At 47.6% G+C, this 20,344-nt stretch overlaps 1 protein-coding gene across 1 annotated transcript in view; it reads left to right on the plus strand.

Moving 5' to 3' along the window:
- DAPK1 (death associated protein kinase 1) overlaps positions 1-20,344 on the plus strand; it is a 177,656-nt gene that overhangs the window by 109,043 nt on the left and 48,269 nt on the right. Inside the window, exons 4-10 of the mRNA XM_035024483.1 lie at positions 14,894-15,032; positions 16,808-16,937; positions 17,118-17,166; positions 17,253-17,279; positions 17,772-17,924; positions 18,290-18,335; positions 19,492-19,581. Of these exons, the coding sequence (XP_034880374.1) occupies positions 14,894-15,032; positions 16,808-16,937; positions 17,118-17,166; positions 17,253-17,279; positions 17,772-17,924; positions 18,290-18,335; positions 19,492-19,581 (634 nt within the window). The remainder of the gene's footprint in view (positions 1-14,893; positions 15,033-16,807; positions 16,938-17,117; positions 17,167-17,252; positions 17,280-17,771; positions 17,925-18,289; positions 18,336-19,491; positions 19,582-20,344) is intronic.

Here is a 20,344-nt window from a genome sequence, read left to right on the forward strand (position 1 = left end):
CTGGGTCTCCAAAGCTTGGATTGAAGCCATTTAAGTAAAAAGAGGATGGGTATATGCTGTTGAGTTGATTTCCCTTTATGCAAGCAATCTGTGTGGACCAATTGGAAGCGGAACTGGTTTCTCCCTCAGCCCTTCGTCTCCCACCCACATCCCCACCGTCTTGCCCATGGCAGTGCTTCTCATCCCTTGTCATGTCATGCCAGTGTGCATTGCACGTGGTCATTTGTTCAGAGCACGGAGCGGGGGCGGTGGGGGGGGGGGGTCGGGGCGGGGCAGGAAACAGCTGAGGCTCTTTGTGGCTGGAGACGGCCACCCTTGAAGGTCCAGCCAGGCACCTCTGGGCTCCATCCAGCCCCCTGAGGGTCGGGGCCCCTGCACCTCTGCACACTTGTACCCTATTTGTGGTACCTAGGTCGGCAGGCTCGGCCATTGAGCTCTGGGACACCATACCAGAAGGCCACTTGTGGCCTGTCTCGTGGGCTCCCTGCCTGCACCGGCCCAGCCAGGGATTCCTCTCTCCCTGAGGCCAAGTGTGCCCAGCATTCCTGCATCTCCTGGCCACCGTAAACGTCCCAAGGACGGGACCGTCTTTACAGTCAGCCTCCTGTGTATCACCTTCATTGTTGGTGTGGCATTTCCTGAATGTTCTCCAGGATCCACATCTCTCTTGAAATGTAGGGCCCATGACTGTCTCCGGTCCTCAGGATGTTGGCCAGTGGGGGATAGGCCTTGTGCTTGAGTTTCTAAGTCCACACTGCATTCCCTGCACTCGTGTTAAGGGTCTACTCTGACCCCGCACCCCCTCTCTGGCACGCCAGCATCTGTTTTTTTCCTGTCTGAATTTGCTTGTAATTGCACCTGGCGTGGACGCTGCTGACTCTCCCGCTCTACCCTCCCTTTCTTCTTCCCCACCACCCCCATCAGAACGGAGGCCTGGGTGGTTCCAGATCCAATGCTTCTCATCGCTCGAACCCAGAAACCTGAGATTCTGCAAGCGTCCACACCGGGCTCCCAACACGGTCCTTTCCTGCACATTATTACCTCTCTTCAAGGGCTTCCTTTGCCCTCATGGAATTATTTGGAAAGCACACTGAGCCATTTTCTACGAAGGTTTTCATGCCTGTGGTCTTCCACTTCTCTCCTCTTTCCCTTCCTGAACTGATGGACTCCATTGTTTTTGTTTGTTTCTAGAAGTTTTCTGGAAGCTCTAAACTGGTTTTATCACTTTGGCATATTTGTATGCTCCCTCCTCCATCCGTTCCTCTTTCCCATGTCGCTTCTCTCTCTATTCAGTATGGAAACAAAACTTCAAGTAGGGAATGAGAAAACAAGCAAGTGCTCAGAGTTGGGGGGGTGGGGAGGGAGCTGTGGCACACGGGAATTCACCGTAGGAGTGATGACCACCTACATGAGACATCCCGTAGGTGTGACATGTCACCCCATTGTCCGATCACCCAAAAAACAACCATCAGTGTTTTCTTCTCCAGAGAAGAACCAACCACGTCTCCGAACCAATAGCATGTTTTCACGAGTTGCAATCATTTTGATCTAGTCAGTGGGCAGAGGGCAAGTTGATCCTGTTCCCTGAAAGAGGAAGAGAAACAAAATTGTTTTTGGTTTGTTGGCTTGTTTTATAAATGCCTCATTATATTCCTCATAAAGCTTCTTCAATTAAAAAGAAAAAGAGTGGTTTTTTTTTTTTTGGTGGTGGGGTTGTTTTGGTTTTTTAGTACCTTGTCTAGCTGAAAATCACAGCCTCCTGTTTGAAAATCTGCCTCAGCACACTGTGGCTCCATTATTCCGATCTTCAATTTGAGCATGCCGTCATTTAAGTGAGGGGTGGATAATCCTGTCAGGGAGCACTCGGACTGGAGCACAGCTGCTCTTTCGGCTGTGGCCACAGCCCCCACAACTGGGAAATGCGGTCTGCTCCTGCCTGCTGGTATTGATAAATCATGATGCATTTTTTCGTTACCAACCCAGCATTCTCCTTCTGTCTCGGGTACTGAAAAAAATAGTCCTGATTCTGCTATTTCATCAGTGAATGAAAGTGATTGCTTTAAAATCTGCATTTTCCCATAGAGACCATGCTTTGCTTCGCGGATTAGTCCCTCATGATGATAGAAGACCAGATTTTTGAAGCAAGGGACCTTGGAGATCCCAACTCAATTCCAAAATGTGGGTCTTTCTACAAGATTGGAACCTTCCTTTTCCTTCCACAGCCAGCAGAAGTCATGGGTTTGGTCCCTCACACACAAAGCATACATCCCCAAAAGCATATAGACCCGCTCTCTATTTATTATTCAATACCATTTCAGGCTTTCTTGCCAAGGGCAACTGTCTGTCCTCCTTGAATCATGGAAGCCCCATGTCTGCCAGGATACAAAGGAACTGAAATAAAATTTGTAGTTCCTGGAGAGTTTGAGGATCAGACAGAGCCGCCCAGATGGAGGGGTAACATGGTGGACTGGAGGTGGGTTGGGAGTGGAGGTTTGAGACAAGTTGGGGCTTCTGTGGAGGTTTCTGGACATCAAAGCAGAAGGATTTTTGACGTTTGCTGAGCAACTACTACATGCCCTGCTCTGTGCTAAGTGCTTTTCATTTCATCTCGCTTAATGAAGAAGCCACAAGAAACACCAGCCTCTTTAGAAAGCTTGGTCTGAAAAGCAAAATCCGTAAGATAAGGAGGTGAACCATTTCCCCTATACCTGGGAGGAAACTCCAGCAGTTATATTTTTTCTGAATAATTGCCATTCATGGAGGACATTTATGTGCCAGGCATTGAGCTGAGTACATTATAAATGGCATGTCATGTAATCCTCACAGAAGCCCAAGGAGGTGGGGTTCTGAAGCCTCCTTTCTGGGTGTCTTTTGCTTTATAACAAACCACTCCAAAGCTTAATGACTTAAAATGGCAACGGTCGTTTGTTTTGATCGCGGATCTCGATGTGGGCATGGGTCGTGCCAGCTCATCTCTGCTCCCTGGAGCATCAGCTGGGCCACCGCATGGGGCTGCATGGTCCCCTTCCCAGGCAGCTCCCTCACCTGAGTGGCAGGGCGGTGCTGGCTGTCGGCCGGGAGTTCAGTCAGGGGTGCTGACTCCGCTCGGTGTGCACCGCTCCCAGAGCCGCTTGGGGTCACCCATAGCGTGGTAGCTGGGTTCCTAGGCCAAGTATTCCAAACAGGAAATGGAAGCTCTCAGCGTCTTAAGAGTGACACGGCATCACGTCTTCCATCTTCCGTTGGTCAAGCAGACACAGAGCCTGCCCAGGTCCGAGATGAGGAGAAAGAGACCGGCTCTCAGTGGGTCATGTAAGAATTTGTGGCCATCTTTATTCTACCAGACGCCCAGAAAGGTGAAGTGCCTTACCCTGGGTCACACAGCTAGCATATGGGTAGAGTCCCCGTATTCCGCTTATTATGGATTCTTTGACACTCCTGGATTGGCCAGAGCGCCCGACTGACCTCATTCCAGACTTCCGTACCTTTTCCTACCATTGACTGGGCCTGTGCATCAACCTCGCCATAGCTGCAGACACCCAGGAAAGCACATTCTAGAAACATTCCTAAATCACTTCACTTGGATTTGGAATTGACTTTAGGAGCAACCCTGGCAGAATCCTAGGCTTGGAAACAAAAGAGCCGGGGGTGTGTGAGACCCATCTTTAGATTTGGGAATGAAGATATGTAGGTCACAGAGTGTCTTGTGTTCTGTGACCATGTTGTTCCTGAACAGGGCTTGGCAAACTACAGCCAGTGGGCCAAAGCCTGCTGCCTATTTGTGCACAGCTCTGGAGGGGGTAAAAAATGGCTCTACATTTTTAAACGGTTGAAGGAAAAAGCAAGAAGACTATATAGCAGAGTCGAAAAGTTGCAACAGAGACCAAATAGTCTACAAAGCCTCTGACAGAAAAGTTCGTTGACCCCTGTTCTAGAGGTAGGATCAGGACCTGTGTTACCAGAGCTAGATTTCAGGTCTACATGAGAAGGACTTTTCTGACTAGAGTCGTCCGTGAGGAATAGCAGCTCACAGCTGAAGGTTATGCAGACAGGTGGCGGAGCCGAGGATGCTATAGATCTGTGGTGTGCTGGAAAAAAATGTGTAACAGCCGGCTCTCCAGGCAAGGGAAGCCCTGATTTGTAATGTTTGTCTATTTCTATGGTACAAATCCCACCGTGGCCAGTTTCCAGTTCCAACTTAATGTCACTTCAGGCAGAGTGGGGAGGAGACGCACGTAAGCTGCTCCTGGAGCCCCAGTTTACCACCGCGACAGGCTCAGGGGATCGACAGCATGGCATGCTGCCCCTCAGGTAGCTCCCAGGCTAGGGACACACATGGGTTTGGGGAGGAACATCAGTGCTGGAAAAGCCTTTGAAATTCCACCCGCCTCTCTGGGCTCACAGGCAGCCCTTGTTAAAATCTGCAAACGCGGAAAGATGAGGACTTGCCCCGGCTCCCTCGCTGCTAAGCTCCACCTGCTGTTTCATTGTCTGCACATTTGGTTTCGAAAATCTTGATTTCTGCAAAGAGTGGTAAGTTTGAGTGCATCCAGATTTAGAACTTGTTTAAAGCATCACTTTAAGCAAAGTTAGAAGACAAATGACAGATTGGGAGAAAACACTGGGAATCTAGAAGAGATTGAGGTTTAGAGTCGAGAGGATGATGGAACACTTACCAGTTGAGTAAAATTTAAGAAACAGTTGACAGTCCAGTAGGAAAATGGGCAGAGAGTGTGGACCGTTTACACTCACGCAGATACAAAAGGCTGATCAGCGTGAAAAATGAGCAATCTTTTGATCTGAAAGAGCAGCTGTCTGTCTCACTGCTAGCCGGGACACGTTGGGTACGGCAGTGAGTCATTAATGTCATCCACTGGATTGGCCCAAAGTAATAATACTAAGCACAGGCGTTGTGTGGTTGGTATTATACAAGCTGCATCACGTTCGCCAGCTACAGCTGGAGGAGCATAAATCGAGACTGAAAACAAGCACATCCCAGGGCGCCTGGGTGGCTCAGTCGGTTAAGCGTCTGCCTTCGGCTCAGGTCATGATCCCGGGGTCCTGGGATCGAGCCCCGTGTCAGGCTCCCTGCTCGGCGGGGAGTCTGCTTTTCTCTCTGCCCCCCAGCCCCCGCTCATGCTCTCTCTCGCTCTCGCTCTCGCTCTTGCTCTGCACTCTCTCTCAAATAAATAAAATCTTTAAAAATAAATAAAATAAAAACAAGCATATCCTATGACCTAGAAATTCCAAATCAGGCTATGCATCTGAGGGTCTAGAAAAACCCTTACATCTTTAGGAGGCAGGTACACACACAAAAAATCATTGCCTCGTAGTTTGTGATCGTGAAAAATTAGAAACAACATAGAGCCCATGAGCCAGGGAATGGCCAAGTAAACACGGTCTGACATCCCCATGGCTGTCGGGCAGCACACAAAGGAGCACGCAAGAGCCCGCACCAACGAGCATTGCCAGAGTGAGGTAGCAAGCTGCAGAACGATGCGCATATACTCTGATACCATTTATGTCCTTAAAATGTAGTGCTGTGCAGTTCACAGAACATACAGAGAAAGTCCTGGGGGGCTACTCAGCATATTCAAAGTAGTGTACACTTCGGAGGAGGTGGAGAGGGAGAGGGCCCGGACTGGGGAGGAGGGCGATAGTCAGAGGGACTTCAGTTTTATATACGGCTGTTTTAATTTTTCTTAAGGAGAATATGTATTTCTTCTATAATATTTTTAAGAGACCAATTAAAGGGGCACCTGGCGGTGGCTCTGTCGGTTCAGTGTCGTATTCTTGGTTTTGGCTCAGGTCGTGATCTCAGGGTCGTGAGACCGAGCCCTGCATCGGGCTCCGCACTCAGCGTAGAGTCTACTTGAGACTCTCCCTCTCCCTCTGCCTCTCCCCCGCCCCCCGCACCGTGCTCGCTCTCTTTCTCTCCTCTCTCTTCCTCTCTCAAATAAATCAATCTTAAAAAAAAAAGAGAGAGACCAAGTTAAAGTTCTGTTCTGCCCAAATGGAGTGGCTTCTGTAAGAGAATGTGCCAGCTCCCTGGGTAAGCACAGACCTGCTAGGTTGGCCATGTGGGGGGCTGCAGGGCAGGGCAGGGCAGTGTCTGGGTGTGGGGGTCACTTTGGCCCTTGAGACTGAACTTCCCTTGAGGAATGTCCCTCATCACCTCTCTCACCTCCACACAGGCCTTGGTATTCCCTTCATGCTCTTGACTGACTAAGCAAGGAACCACTTTGTCTGAAATCTTTTGTTGCACTGTCTAGACGGGACCATGTTAAAGAAGAGAAATAGTCACAGTAAGCGGATGGTGTTGGGGTGGGACTGCCAGCACTTCTTCCTGCTTGCCTGTGCCCGCCTCCCCCCTCAGCACACATTTTCTCCCGTCGTCCCCCTCGCTGCCCTCAAGTACATCTGACTCCTCTGTGTCCAGACCCAAGGAAACGGAGCCGAGGCCCACCTTCCAACTTAAATGTCTAAGAACCCACCTCTTCCCCAGGTTTGTGGCCTCAGGAATGTCTCCTCATTTCAGGGAAACCCTGTTTTTTGTTTTTTAAAGATTTTATTTATTTATTTGACAGAGAGAGAGAGACAGCAAGAGAGGGAACACAAGCAGGGGGAGTGGGAGAGGGAGAAGCAGGCCTTCCGCCGAGCAGGGAGCCCAATGCGGGGCTCGATCCCAGGACCCTGGGACCATGACCTGAGCCGAAAGAGATGCTCAACGACTGAGCCACCCAGGCGCCCTGAAACCCTGCTTTTTAACCACAGTGAGTAGCCTCACGGCCACGTCAGAATCCCACCCCGTAAGCTGGCGTCTGGACGAGAGACACAGAGAGTAGCTCATGGGTTTTCCTCACCCAGACACCCGTGACTAAGTGGAGTGGAGGTCAGGGACAGCTGCCTGGAATATTAATCCAAGTGCTGGGTGCCAGACGCTCATATCCTAAGTCATATTTTTCTCCTTTCATCCCTAGTAGTAATAATGAACAGTAGGTATTATTATCCCCATTTTATAGACAAAGAAACTGTCTCTCGAAGTAACTTAACCCATCTGAAGTCACAGAGCCCAGATCGAAACCCAGAATGCCTGCCTCCCAACGCCTTTTACCCTTGGAGTGACGTTCTTCCCGTAGGGATTTCATTCTAGAAACCCTCAGAAGGTTCCACCCCGCTTTCGGCACCGCCTCTCTGGGTAGAGTGAAAGATCACGCCCCCCCATGAATTTTGAGTGTCAGGCATGCTGTTCTGTGAGAATCCCCAGAACTCCTTTCAAGTTGTTCCTTGAACTTGAATTTGAGGTGAAAACAGAAAATGTATTTTCAGAGACAGCTTATGTTTTGGATTCAAAGTAGGCAGGGCTAATTCAGAGGAGGTGTGAAGATCAGGAACTCCTTTGATGCTATTTATAAGGTACCTTGGGGGCAACACGGTATATAAGCAGAGAATGGTGTTCTCAGGCCCCCAGTCTACCGCAGGCCTTAAATCTTAAACCTATTTCACAAAATCGAGAAGGAGGGTATTGTGTTCACCTTTCCCTTTGGATTCCCAGCTTCAGTTTTGCATTCCCCAAAGTCCTCAGTTACCCAGGGGAATTCAGTTGGAAGGTGAGAGGTGAGCGTGTGAAAACCCTCCAGGGCTTCCCCTAGATTAACAAGAAAGAACATTCTGCAGGGAGTGAAGACAGTAGAGGCAGGAAGTGGCTGGGCACTTGCCCTCGACCTTCACATCACTTCCGCCAGGAGAGGTCCACCACATCTCAGAGTATCAGGGGAATTACGTTGGGACAGGACCAGATATGCATTTCTCCCGCCACATTTTTCGGACTTGGATTAAAAGTTTTTGTAACAGTGCATGAAGGAACCCTTCCTTCCTAGGAGAATCTGAAAGTGAGGCTAATGAAAAACATTAGTGGATTCTAATTACCCTCACCGAGTCTCATTTGCTCTAGCCATCCTGTAACGTTTTGCTTGCAGCCTGTGAGCAGCTTCTGCCTATTAGGGGTTGGATTGTACCCACCTCCTGAAAAAAAGAAAAGAGATATGTTGAAGTCCCAACCCCTAGCACCTCAGAATGTGACTTTCTTTGAAAATAGAGCCTTCATGGATGTCGTCAAGGGACAGTGAAGCCACTAGGGTGGGTGCTCATCCGGTCGGGCTGGTGTCCTTATAAGAGGGGAAATTGAGGCACAGACACAGACATGCGTAGAGAGAGGCCATGTGAGGGCTGAGGCCCGGAGTGAGTGGTGCTTCTCCAGACCGAGGACGCCAGAGGTTGCTGGCACACTGCTAAGAGCTAGGAGAAGCAAGGAAGATCCCTCTAGAGGGTTCAGAGGGAACACAGTGCTGCCAACAGCTTGGTTTCAGACTTGGAGCCAACAGAACTTGAGACAAGAAATTTCTTAGTTGGGCCACCCCGTTTGTTGGTGTGGTCCTAGCTAATTGATACAACTACTATACCTCACCCCCATAAAATACACATTTCGGTAAGTAAGACCGAGAATTTCAGTTCGTCAATCATAGGTAATGTGACATGTTTTCTGAAGATGATTGCAACATCCTCTCCTGTCCTACATGCTGTCTAGAGCCTTGAAGTTCCCCCATCAAGAGATGAATTCTAACCCCCCTCCTCTTGAATCCGGAGGAGCTTTCGACTTGATTTTAGTCCTGTATGGCTGCTGAAGCAGCTTCCACCCTGCTTGCTGGGACACTGGTCCTGGAGCCCGGAACTTCCATGTCAACAGTCTCCTTGTCTTGAGTCTGCCATGCTGTGAGGAAGCCCAGCCTAGCCCAGGTGTAGAGGCCACATGGAGCCATGAGTTTACGTGGAGAGAGGTGCCCAGACAGTCCCCCAGGCGGTCCAGCATCCCTGTGCTGTCAGCCGCAGCTCCTGTCTGATTGCCACCCCTGTGACAGACCTGAAGCTGGACCTCCCCAGCCAAGCCTTCCCAGATTCCGGATCCAGAGAAACTGAAGGAGATAAGAAAATGATTATCATGCTTAAAGGCACTAAGTTCTGGGGAGATGTGCTGCCCAGCACTAGGTAATTAGAATAGTTAGCGTACTCTGTGCTTTGCATTGGTTGCTTTCCTCTAATTTTAATTTAAAAAATACATTGTATTCTTACTTCTGATTAAATAGATTTGTATTTAGAACAGATGGAACACAACTGCAAAATATCAGTGGCTTAACGTAGTAGGATTTACCTCTCACTCAAAGTACAATGTGGATGTTGCAGGTTGGATGGCTGTCCTCCAGACAGTGACTCAGGGATCCATATTCTTTCTTCTTAATATCTCTGCTGCCCCTGGTCCCCCTTGGGGTCCTCTGCTGGGTCATTAGTGTTCAGGTAGCCAAAGAGAGAGGGGAGAGAGTGAGCAGAGGATAGTACAGGATATTACAGAGGCGAGGCCTGAAAGAAGGAAGTAGGAAGTAGATTCTAGGAAATTGTATTTTTGCCATATTCCCCCAGTTACGATGCACAGGAAGGTCAGGAGTCACTTGGCCCAATTGTTCAACCCTCTCATTTTACAGATGGTAAAGTTGAGGCCCGGAGTAGTGCTGGGAGCTCCATACTTTCCTCCAAGTCACCCACAGCCTAGGGCCAGAGCCAGGGTTGGGGGCCTATGTGCTAAGGTCCCTCCAGTCCTCCCTCTGGCCATGCCACCTCCCAGGGCCAGTGTGATAGCAGGCCAGGACCCCAGGAGCGTGCCCTGAATTGTTCCAGTGGCTCCTCATTCAGCACATGGGGAAACCAGCCCAACACTGATGAATCATAGCATTTGCCTTGAGATACCTCATCAGGTGTAGTTAGCTTGTAGCCAAGAGTCCCTTACAGTTTAGCTTATGACCAGATCTAGTCCAGAACACATCCTGCTATATCTTGGACAATTACTAGCCAAAGTCAGGGACCCTGAATAGTATTATAATTTAGAAATTGGAATTTTGTAATAATGTCTCTGTCACTCTGAAGGCCCCCTTTGTTTTTAAAATTCTAATGTATCCTAACTACATTCCGTGACAGCTACCTTTTAGGGGAGGCATTGGCAGTAGAGGAAGGCGTGAGGAGGAGAAGGAACCTTCCTACCTTCCAGCTTTCTTGGTGAACACAGCAATGCTTATTAGCATGCATTTCACACAATTTCCATGATAATGCTATAATTTCAAACACTCTGAGTCAAAGACCTAATAAAGGAGGTTAGACTTGCTTTCTCAATTTGCTGCACAGATTGTGCATCTCTCCCTCCCCATCAATCTTCCTTCTCCTAAGCAAAATGTAAAATTTGGAACAAAGGGTGGAAATACTAAGGTTTTGACTGATCTTATTAACATTATCCTGCTGTTCGCCAACAACATCGTAAGCATTTGCGTTCTGGTTCTAAGCATGTATATGGAAAAAAATCCTCTGGTCACTTTCAACCTTCTGAGATTTGGGGAACAAATGGGGTAAATTATCCAATGATGCTTATCGTGCCCCCAAACCTTCACTGAAGTCATTTAGTGTTGCCTTGATTAATGACTAAATATTTGATAAGCTATATTTAAAATTGATGGCTAGAACATCTGCCTTCCCGTACTGGTGTGAAGGAGAATGTATATATTTGTAATGGCCTTCAGGGCACCACAGAGCCAGTGATGGGTCCAGGCCCAGTGAGATGGGGGCCCTCCCAACACTGCTGAAGCCCAGCTGAATGATTCCCTGGATGAGCCACAGCATGGACCTTATCATGAACACCATGAGGTTTGAACAGTGCCTGGAGAAGGGTGGCGGAGAAATCAGAGATGATGCATGCCTCCTTCCTCTCAGTCTTGGTCAGGCACCGCCACTTTGCGGGCTGGTCCCTCACTCTCCTTCACTCTGGGGGCTCCAGGGTTGTTCCTGGCTCTCACTAATGTGGTCAGGAAGCACTGTGGGAGTTGAGTTGCTCAAGACAGGAAGACTGAATAGGGCAGGAGGTGAGCAGGCCCAGGGAAAGGCAAACCTGGTTTCTGTTGGCCGAACCAAGTGAACAGACCCAGTTCAAGATAGTGTTCTGGTCCTCTATTGCTGTGTAACAAACTACCCCCAGATCTGGTGGGAGGCAGGATAGGTTCCCAGGGAAGCAGACTTTGAGATGGAGAAGAGTGTGCAAGATGTTTATGAAGAACTGCCATTAGGATCAAGACATGGAATGGAGGGGAAGGAGCAGTTGAGTGCAAAAGAGGCCATGCTGCCTTGCAGCTCAGTGACAGCCCCAGTTGGCCCAATAGAAAGTTCTGAAGGACCCTTAGAGTTGCCCCAGGTTGAGATGACCTGACCTTTATGTCAGGGTAGGCAAATCCAGGTGGCCACCTATTTTTATAAATAAAGTTTTATTGGAACACAGCTATACCCCTTCATTTACATATTGTCTGAGGCTGCTTTCTCCTTACTTGGGCAGAGTTGAGTAGTTGTGGCAGAGCTCTATGGCCCCCAAAGCCTGAAATATTTATATCTAGCCCTTCATAGAAGTTTGTTCAGCCCAGCTTTATGTTCCTATGCTCAGCAGCCCCTGGGCGTGACATGGGGCAGCAGCTTCCTGCAGAGGCAAGCTCTGGTGTCCCCATGGTAGTCAGCTAGCAGGTCCTTCTTCCACGGGGAGCATGGGTGGTGCTCACCGTGTCCACCAAAGCAGATTGAAATGACCATTTTATTTTGCACACGATTTTGTGAGTCAGGAATTCTAGAAGGGCTCAGATGGAGAGTCTGACTTCCATGGCGTCAGCTGGCCTGGAGGATCCACTTCCAAGATGTCTTCCTTGCTTAATGCTCTTCGGCTTCTTTCTCTGTTTATGGGGCGTCCCATCTTCCAGTGTTTCTTCGTACCGCATGAGGTGGTTTTGTGATCATCACACTTCTGTGGTAGCCACAGGCCTACGAAGACCCACACCGAAGCCAGCGCGGAGTCACTGCTCTGTCTTATTGGTCAGAGCGACCGCAGGATCTGGTGAGATTCAAGGTGGTGGAGCCCCAGAGGCGCGATCACAGCTCAGGAGAGCATGTGGCAGGACATGCTGTGGCTCCATCCTTGGACAATACAGAATGTCTCAGTGGGCCGGTAGCTGGCTCGTCCAGGTCACGGAGCTCTTCGTGCCTCCCAACCCCACGGTCACCATCATCCAGGGGGTGGCTTGAAATGGCCGTGAGAGGAACAGGACACCTCGGGAATGGAATGGACTGGGCCTCGTCCCCACCCCCAACCCCAGAGAGCCCATTGTTAAACATGGACCAGCACACCACTGCCGCTGTGGGAGGGTTTTCAGTTTGAAACCAGATGAGAAGAAAAACAGTATTTATTGAGCGCCAAGGGCTCTCCATGCCCTGGCACCTCAGAACAACTCTGTGGTGTGCGATTGTCCCTTATTTTATAGAAGAGCAGTCCCAGGCTCAGCAAGGTTGGGTAATGGGGCAGGATTTGAACTGGGGTCTCCTCAGCCCCTGCTGTCCTGCCCCACAGAGCCTAGAGCCCTCAGGAGAAGGAAACGGGTTGCTCTTCACTGACCCAAAGGAAGCTCAGGTCCGATGTGAGGTGGGGAAAGCTGCCTAAGAGCAAAGGAACAAAGGCCTGGCCTGGAGCCGCAGTGGGACCCAGGCCCCCGCCCTGCACTGCGGTTTTGGGTACTAGGAGGTTCACCCCATCTCCAGGCATCCAACCCCAGCCACTTCTCACTGTCAGGAAACTTCCGATGTGTCCAGAGGCACAAGTGGTCTGTGTGAGCGAGCAGGAGTGGGGACGCCCCTGAAGGCAGGACAGGGCGAGGCAAGGCTGGGCCGGCCCCCACAGTCCCAGCAGCACCCCCTTCCCGGGAGCGCAGTGGTTGGGCCAGACAATGGACTTGAGGGGGCGGGAGAGGGGAGAAGCAGGACGGGAAGGGGGTTTTCATGTTGGACCTCTGGGGCAGGTGGCATGGCATTCGACAGGGATGGTGGTGACCCTCCTTCAAATGGCACCCATTCCGCTTACTGACCTCAGCCTCCTGACGGACTTGGTAGTCTCTTCGTGTATATTTATTACCTTCTGTTGGTCAAATCCTCAAAGGACTAAGTCCTATGATACCTGTCTGGTGAGAAAATGAGGCCCAGTGTGAAGGAGTAAGCTTCCAGCTGCAGAGTTAAGATGTGTACCGGGTGCACCAACTCTGGACCTTACCTCACCACGTGGTCCACGGCAGCGCTGGCCAGAGATAAGGAAGCACCTAGATGATAGAGCATCATCCTCAAAATTACTTGGTTCATCATTTCCCATTTTTCCCTCCCTTCCCCTCCCTAGAGTTGAAGGAATCCCTCTCCCTGTTTTGTTGGTTTTAAGAAGAATAAGAAGATAGAAAAGTGAGGAGTGGTGGACTCCCAGTGCAGAATTCATGGCCAAGGGCTCCGTGGAGAGAGGAGGGCAGCAGGCCCCCAGGGTGCAGGCAGGGAGGCCCCTACCGTGGGAGTGTCAGTCAGTGCCGCCTGTAGACCTCTGCCATCCAGGCAGGGCTCCTGGCCTTCATGGCTGGCTCAGGCTCTGGGGCCCATGGTAGGTCTGTATGAGCCCTCTGCTCGGGTCCCAGGAGTCACCTCGCCTTTCAGATAAACATCCAAATGCTAAATATCAGAGGGATGCTGTGCATCAGGAGAATGCAATTAAAACTTTGAAAAATGTTCCTCACTTTTGAGTGTGCTAAGGATCACCCGGGACGCTGGTTAGATATTCTCCGTTTCTCGGTCCCCACTTTCAGAAACTCTCAGGCAGCAGGCTGGAACAGAGGTCCAGAATCTGCATTTTTAAAAGGCCCCAAGCAATCCAGATGCTAGTGGACCTGGGGCCAGGCTAAGAAAAACAACTTAGAGAGTGAAGGGGCAGGATCTGACCCCTTTCTTGAAGACGTCGGCTTTCTTGTCATTAGAGTTTAATCTCGTAAGCACTGGTTTTCTTTTCTGGATGTGGAAGTGGTAGGTATGTTTATGGAGCTGTCTTGCCAAAAGAAAGATAATGAACACAGCATTTATGTGCATAATTGCAGTTAATTATTATGTTGTGAATGAATGGTTAAACTTGAGAAAAGATGAACTTATAAAAACTCTTATTAAAAGTTCCCAGTTATTTGCCATTAATCACTACTGTGGCTTTCTTCAGGGAGTTTGTTCACTTATTCACTGGCTAACAAAGTTTTGAGCTCTTGCTGTGTGGCTAGCACTGTGTGAGTCCCGGGGGATAGCCGTGGGCTGACCTCTGTCCAACAGGGGTTTACAGTCTGGCCAGGGAGACTGATTCATAAATCCCTAAACAACCCTCGTGCATTTCAAATTTGCGTATGTTTATTCTTACTAGGAAAGGTATTTGTTAAATTCATTACTAAATGTGATTTTTTATAAATATATAAGGATTTATATATAAACAGATACAAAATAACAATAAGAAAACTCTTGTAGGCCATATGTTGTGATTTGGGGCTTAAAAGAATTGATTAGTGCACAGATTATGAACTTTCCAGGCACTCTGACTGCACGAGGATGATATGTTCTATAAATTCTACACAGAGTTGGCTTATCATTTTGTTTTGTTTTTAAATCAGTGAGTTAAGACTTCACCTGTATGTATGTGTAAGTAAGATGTTTTAAAGATACATTCCTCCCCCCATCACACCTCTGCTCCCTGCCCTCACCTGTGAACATAGCACACGAGGGGGTTGGTACCCAGGTGCTTTCCAGCACAAATGTACCTGAAGGCAGAATTCCCATCTAGTGGTGAGAAGCATGGAGAATTCTGGTTCGTCGCTTAGTTCCAGCTTGTTCTTATGCCATTCTCTTGCCTGAAATTTGAGCACACCAGTGGTCTACACAAGGGAAACCAAACTGTCCCCAGTAACATCTGCTTCCTGGTTTTCAGAGTTGCAGGTGGCGAGCTGTTCGACTTCTTGGCTGAAAAGGAATCTCTGACTGAAGAAGAAGCAACCGAGTTTCTCAAACAAATTCTTAATGGTGTTTACTACCTGCACTCCCTTCAGATTGCCCATTTTGATCTTAAGGTATGTTTTGCTGAGTGTAAGCCGGAGAGAAGGTTATGCAAAACACAGCATTGGTTGGTTGGTTGTTAAGAAAAATTGAGGCATCTGAAAGACATATATTTTTTTTTAATCCTGTATGGGTGTAACAGATGGAATTAGGAAGATAAATCAGCAGGTATATAGTGCATAGCTACTCAAGGATTCCTGACCTTTTGTGGGATAGAGCCTGAAGATGAATGATTACATTCAAGAATCCTTGGAGAAGAAGCAAAGGGTTTTACCAGCTGGCTCTCTAAGCAAGGGGGCTGCTGTTGGTTATGGGGTGTTTTCAGCCTAGAGTGGCCACTGGCTGCCCAGTTTCCAGGCCCTGTAGCTGTAGGGCATGTAAGGAGGAAGATGTCTTGATCTGTCTTCTCCCTCTTGATGCAAAGGCCCTGACTCTGTCACCGGCAATCGATCAAGACAAACTCTGAGATTGGCTAATTGGGGTCTTTGCCTGCCTGGAGGCAAAGCACTGTGGGAGATAAAAAGGCATGTCATACTTGTAACTGTCAGAGAAGTTATGGCCTCTTTAGGAAGGGAAGGCAGATACAAATACACAGGCAACACGCAATGATGATACAAGATTCAAGATAGAATCCAAGGCATTGAGAAGTGATCACAACGCAGCGTGTGATCGACTGTCAAGTGAATGATTCAGATCATTGGTGCTAGGATGAGATTTCAGAGGAGGGAGGACTTTCTCCATATTTATTGTAGCAGAGCTGTCGAGACCCCATCCGGATCCCCCCAACACTCACTCACACACACACTTGTGGCTCTGCCTGACGTCTGGTTTCTGGCCCTGGGAGCTGCAGATGCCAGAGGAAATGCCCACAGAAACACTCTTAGCAATGGAGGTTGGGGAGATGGTGGATAAATATCCCGACTCCCTCCTGCTTCAGTTGGGAAACTCAGTGTTACTCCTCCTGACGTTCCCCAAAGTGATTGCCCTCCAGTCACCCCCACCTTGACAAGATACCTTGTGTGGGTTTCCTTCCTTCTGCTTCCTGTCTCCCCATCCTCTACCAAGTATTCCCTGGAGGCCCCTCCCACATAAGCCACTTGCACCTGAATCCCTGTCACGGGTCTGCTCCTGGGAGAACCTAAACCATGACATTTCTTTGTTCTGGTGTTCTTTGGCAGCTACCCTTTCATCCCTAATTTTGGTGGGTTTTTTTCCAGGGGAGAAAAATTCTGCCACTTTGTCTTCAGCATAATACATTATAGCACTTTTTTTTATTGTGGTAAAGTAAACATAGCATAAAAATAACCATTTTAATACAGTTCAGTGGCGTTAAGTATATCCACACCGGTATACAACCATCACCACAGTCCATCTCTAGAAGGAATCGATCTTCCCAAACTGAAACTCTGTATCCATTAAACCCTAGCTCTTCATCCCTCCTCCTTCAGGGGCTAGCAACCACATTTCTACTTTCTGTCTCTATGGATTTGCCTATTCTAGGTCCTTCTGATAAATGAAATCATAGAGTATTTGTCCTTTTTTGTCTGACTTACTTCAGTTAGCAGAATGTTTCCAAGGTACATCCATGTTGTAGCATTGTCAGAATTTACTTCCTTTCTGAGGCTGAATAATACTCTAATAGAGGTGTGTGTGTGTGTGTATACATATATACCACATTTTGTTTATCCACTGATCAGTTGATGGACATTAGATTGTTTCCACCTTTTGGTTATATGAATACACTGTTTTGAACACTGGTGTACTATTTCTCTCTTTTTTTTCCCCTAAGCCCGAAAACATAATGCTTTTGGATAGAAATGTCCCTAAACCTCGGATCAAGATCATTGATTTTGGGTTGGCCCATAAAATTGACTTTGGAAATGAATTCAAAAACATATTTGGGACACCAGAGTTTGTTGGTAAGTTTCTTTTACTCCTGTGCTCATTTATTTCTCATAAATATAATGAATTACACTGGCAAAATGTCCCCTGCTGTAACATCATCTGTTTTCCTGGTACATATTTCTAGTTTATACCTGATGATAGAATCTGTTGACTCACTTTCTTTCAAAACTAAACACGTGTTTATTTCCTCTTAGCTCCTGAGATAGTCAACTATGAACCTCTTGGTCTTGAGGCAGATATGTGGTAAGGAGCATGCCCTTGACAGTCATCTTTCTGATTTACTTTACTGTTCTTCTGACATTTGCTTCTGGTTTTGTTTTTGTGTCTAGGAGTATTGGGGTAATAACCTATATTCTGTAAGTATCAAAATCCATGTCTCATATTCTTTTCCTCTTTCTTTGAGACCATATGTCTTATTAACCATCTATGTGTCATGTTGATCTCTTCAGTTTATGCATGCTTTTTATGTAAACATATTCATTTTACACCCCCAGAACACGTTTAGTTTATACTAATTAAACATGTTCTTCTAATTCCCAATGAGTCATCAGAAACTGCCGCATAATCGCTGAAAGCAAGCGTGGCTGTCCGTCACTGCTGAGAAAATAGGAAAGGGGTGTTTTTTTAACTACTAGACGCTGTTCCAAATTAACTTTTTAAATGCATCCTAGGCATTAAGCTTTTGTGCATGACAGATAAATGCCCTATAAAATGTAATTGGATTCTGAACTAACTGCCCGAGCACCGGATTATAATCCGATGCCTCACTCCCCTTATCAGCTATTATAGGAATTACATGACAACCCAGGAGGTAATTATTCACATTCTGCACCCCACTTTATTAACAGCCTAAGTGGGGCCTCCCCATTTCTTGGAGACACTAAGCAAGAAACGTTAGCAAACGTATCGGCCGTCAACTATGAATTTGAGGAAGAATACTTCAGTAATACCAGTGCCCTAGCCAAAGATTTCATAAGAAGACTCCTTGTCAAGGATCCAAAGTGAGTGTCCCTTATTCCTGAAGGGTTCCCAGCTGTGGCTTCAGCTGGACCAGGGGTGATACCTGGATTGTGCGTGCAGCCACGTTTACGAGAGCCTGGTTGGTTCTGCGTGGCAAAGGAAAGCATGCCATGTGGAATGCTTTGGAAAATGCAGGCAGGGCCCTTTGGACCTGCTCAGTCAGTCCCTGCAGATACAGTAAAATAGTCCCAGAAAGACCAACGTTCTTTCCGGCTTTCTTCCATGAAGCAGGCCCTGAACTGCATTTTCCAGAGCATCTGCTTAGTAGGCCCAGCCGGCATGGAAACAACCTAGTGTTTGCTTCTATGGTCACAGCATTTTTTTTCTTTCCCCTCCCCCTACAAAGGAAGAGAATGACAATTCAAGATAGTTTGCAGCATCCCTGGATCAAGGTAAGTTGCCCATTGTGATTGGTTTGGTATTATAGGGCATCCTGGAATGCATTTGCCCTAGGGTATTACTAGTTACCATGGGGTCTCACCACAGATCACGTCTGCAATATTGTTTTTTATATTGGTGCCGTATTTTAAGACGGCTGACAAATGAGAGTGTCCTAATGGTCATGGAGGTGGAGAAGAATGAGCTGTCACAACGCAGGATTCTAAACCAGGAGCTGAAGGTCAAGTCTACTCAACAGCCATTTTTGGTTTGACCTGTCGGATGGTGGCCCAGAGAATATTTTAAATTTTTTGGAATTGATTTCCAGCATAAATATCATATCAACCCTGGATTTCCAGTGTCTATTGTAAAATCTGAAAGTCTACTAATACTGAGTCCTCATTCCGTAAGGCTTCCAAACCCTGCACAGCTGCCTAGGTGACTGAGCCTGTGGCCACCCCTGGCATATTATATACCTCTGCATTCCCTGAGACACCCATTGGCATTTGGGTTAAAGAACTAAAGTTGCTCCAGCTAGAGCAGAAAGGACTGAGGGTGGGGAATACGACAGTTACAGAATAAAATCATGAAACTGGTAAGGGGATTGCAGTGCAACAGCTTGCATTGCTGAAGTAGGTTTTGGGCATCCAGAGAGTTCTGCTATGTGAGCTCCTAGCAGTTGCCTGGGCTCCCTGAGGAGGCAATGGTGTCTCCTTCTCTTGGCAGGGGAGCTAATGGCCTCCTAAAAAAAAGCAGTACAGGGGATTCTAATGCTGTCAGACAGGCCAGATTTGCTAACCTCTGAGTCCCCTACCCACTCTAAATTACTTGATGATGTTAAGTTCACATGCCTCATCACATAACCTCACCATGAATCTTGCCATTCTCAAACTCTCAGTGTGGGAAGTTGACATTCAGCCTGGTCCAAGCTCAACTCTTCCAACTTTTCCCAAGATCCAGTCTTTATGGATTTTATCAAACCCTTAGCCACAAGAGTTGACCTCCGGAGACTAGGTTCCTAGCTCTTGTGTATTATCCCAGCTTGTTTTGTTGTTTTGGTAAGGTGAGTGTGTGCACATCCCAAATAATTAGAGGTTTCCAAAAGTTGTCATGGCACACATTTCCATCATTTGAGTGCTCTAAATTTGCTTTCTTGGACTTTGATTTTAGCCTAAAGATACCCAGCAAGCACTTAGTAGAAAGGCGTCGGCAGTCAACATGGAGAAGTTCAAGAAGTTCGCAGCCCGGAAAAAGTGGAAAGTAAGAGTGTTTGGCAGGGAAGAATTAACTAATTTCTTTCCTCTGCGGCACTGCCTCTGGCCAGTCTCATCTCTTCTGATACCGGCCATACAAAAGTGCATCCTTTTTTTGTCTGTTTGTTTAAATTTACTCTATAGTCTTCTGCACTGTGAGGCTATTTTCAAAAGATAAGCAAAAACAATATTTCAGTCCTCTTTAACTCTGATTTTCATATGTAATTTTGAATTTTAAAAAAAAATCAAAACCATTCCCAAGGCAGATTTTTAAATCAGCACAACAGAAGTACAGTGCAGTCTTTTCCTAAATGCAACAAGCCGCATTTTAAATAAATCTGTTCTTTGTGGTAAGCAGCATGGAATTGTGTTTGTAGCAGAACTTGTGTAAATGGTTCTCTAAATCCAGCCTTGGTCTGTGAATGGTGGAGATGGGAGTGGGGCAGGGCCATGCGCATGTGGTCTGTTGTACTTTTTCAGTGTGGATGGCCGCCGTAGGGGCTGTGTAGGGCATGGCTCTAAAAGACATTCCAGTCAACTTTGAACAAATAAAAATTCAAGGTTAACAAGGTGACAGGATGTCTTCCTATGCCCAGGGTCATGCGAAGCCCAGAGGAAGCAGGTACTTGGCATGTCTCTGAGCATTGGGCCGGAAATGTACCTCATTTTCACACCCATCAGGTTCGGGATGACGTGATAGGGATGAGGAGGACCACAGCACTAGGTTACTAAGACTTAACAGTCTGAAGGAAGCCCTGAAAATAGGCTTA

This window comes from Mirounga leonina, unplaced genomic scaffold (assembly GCF_011800145.1).
Source record: "Mirounga leonina isolate KUSES-001 unplaced genomic scaffold, KU_Mleo_1.0 Mir_179, whole genome shotgun sequence".
Taxonomy (NCBI): domain Eukaryota; kingdom Metazoa; phylum Chordata; class Mammalia; order Carnivora; family Phocidae; genus Mirounga; species Mirounga leonina.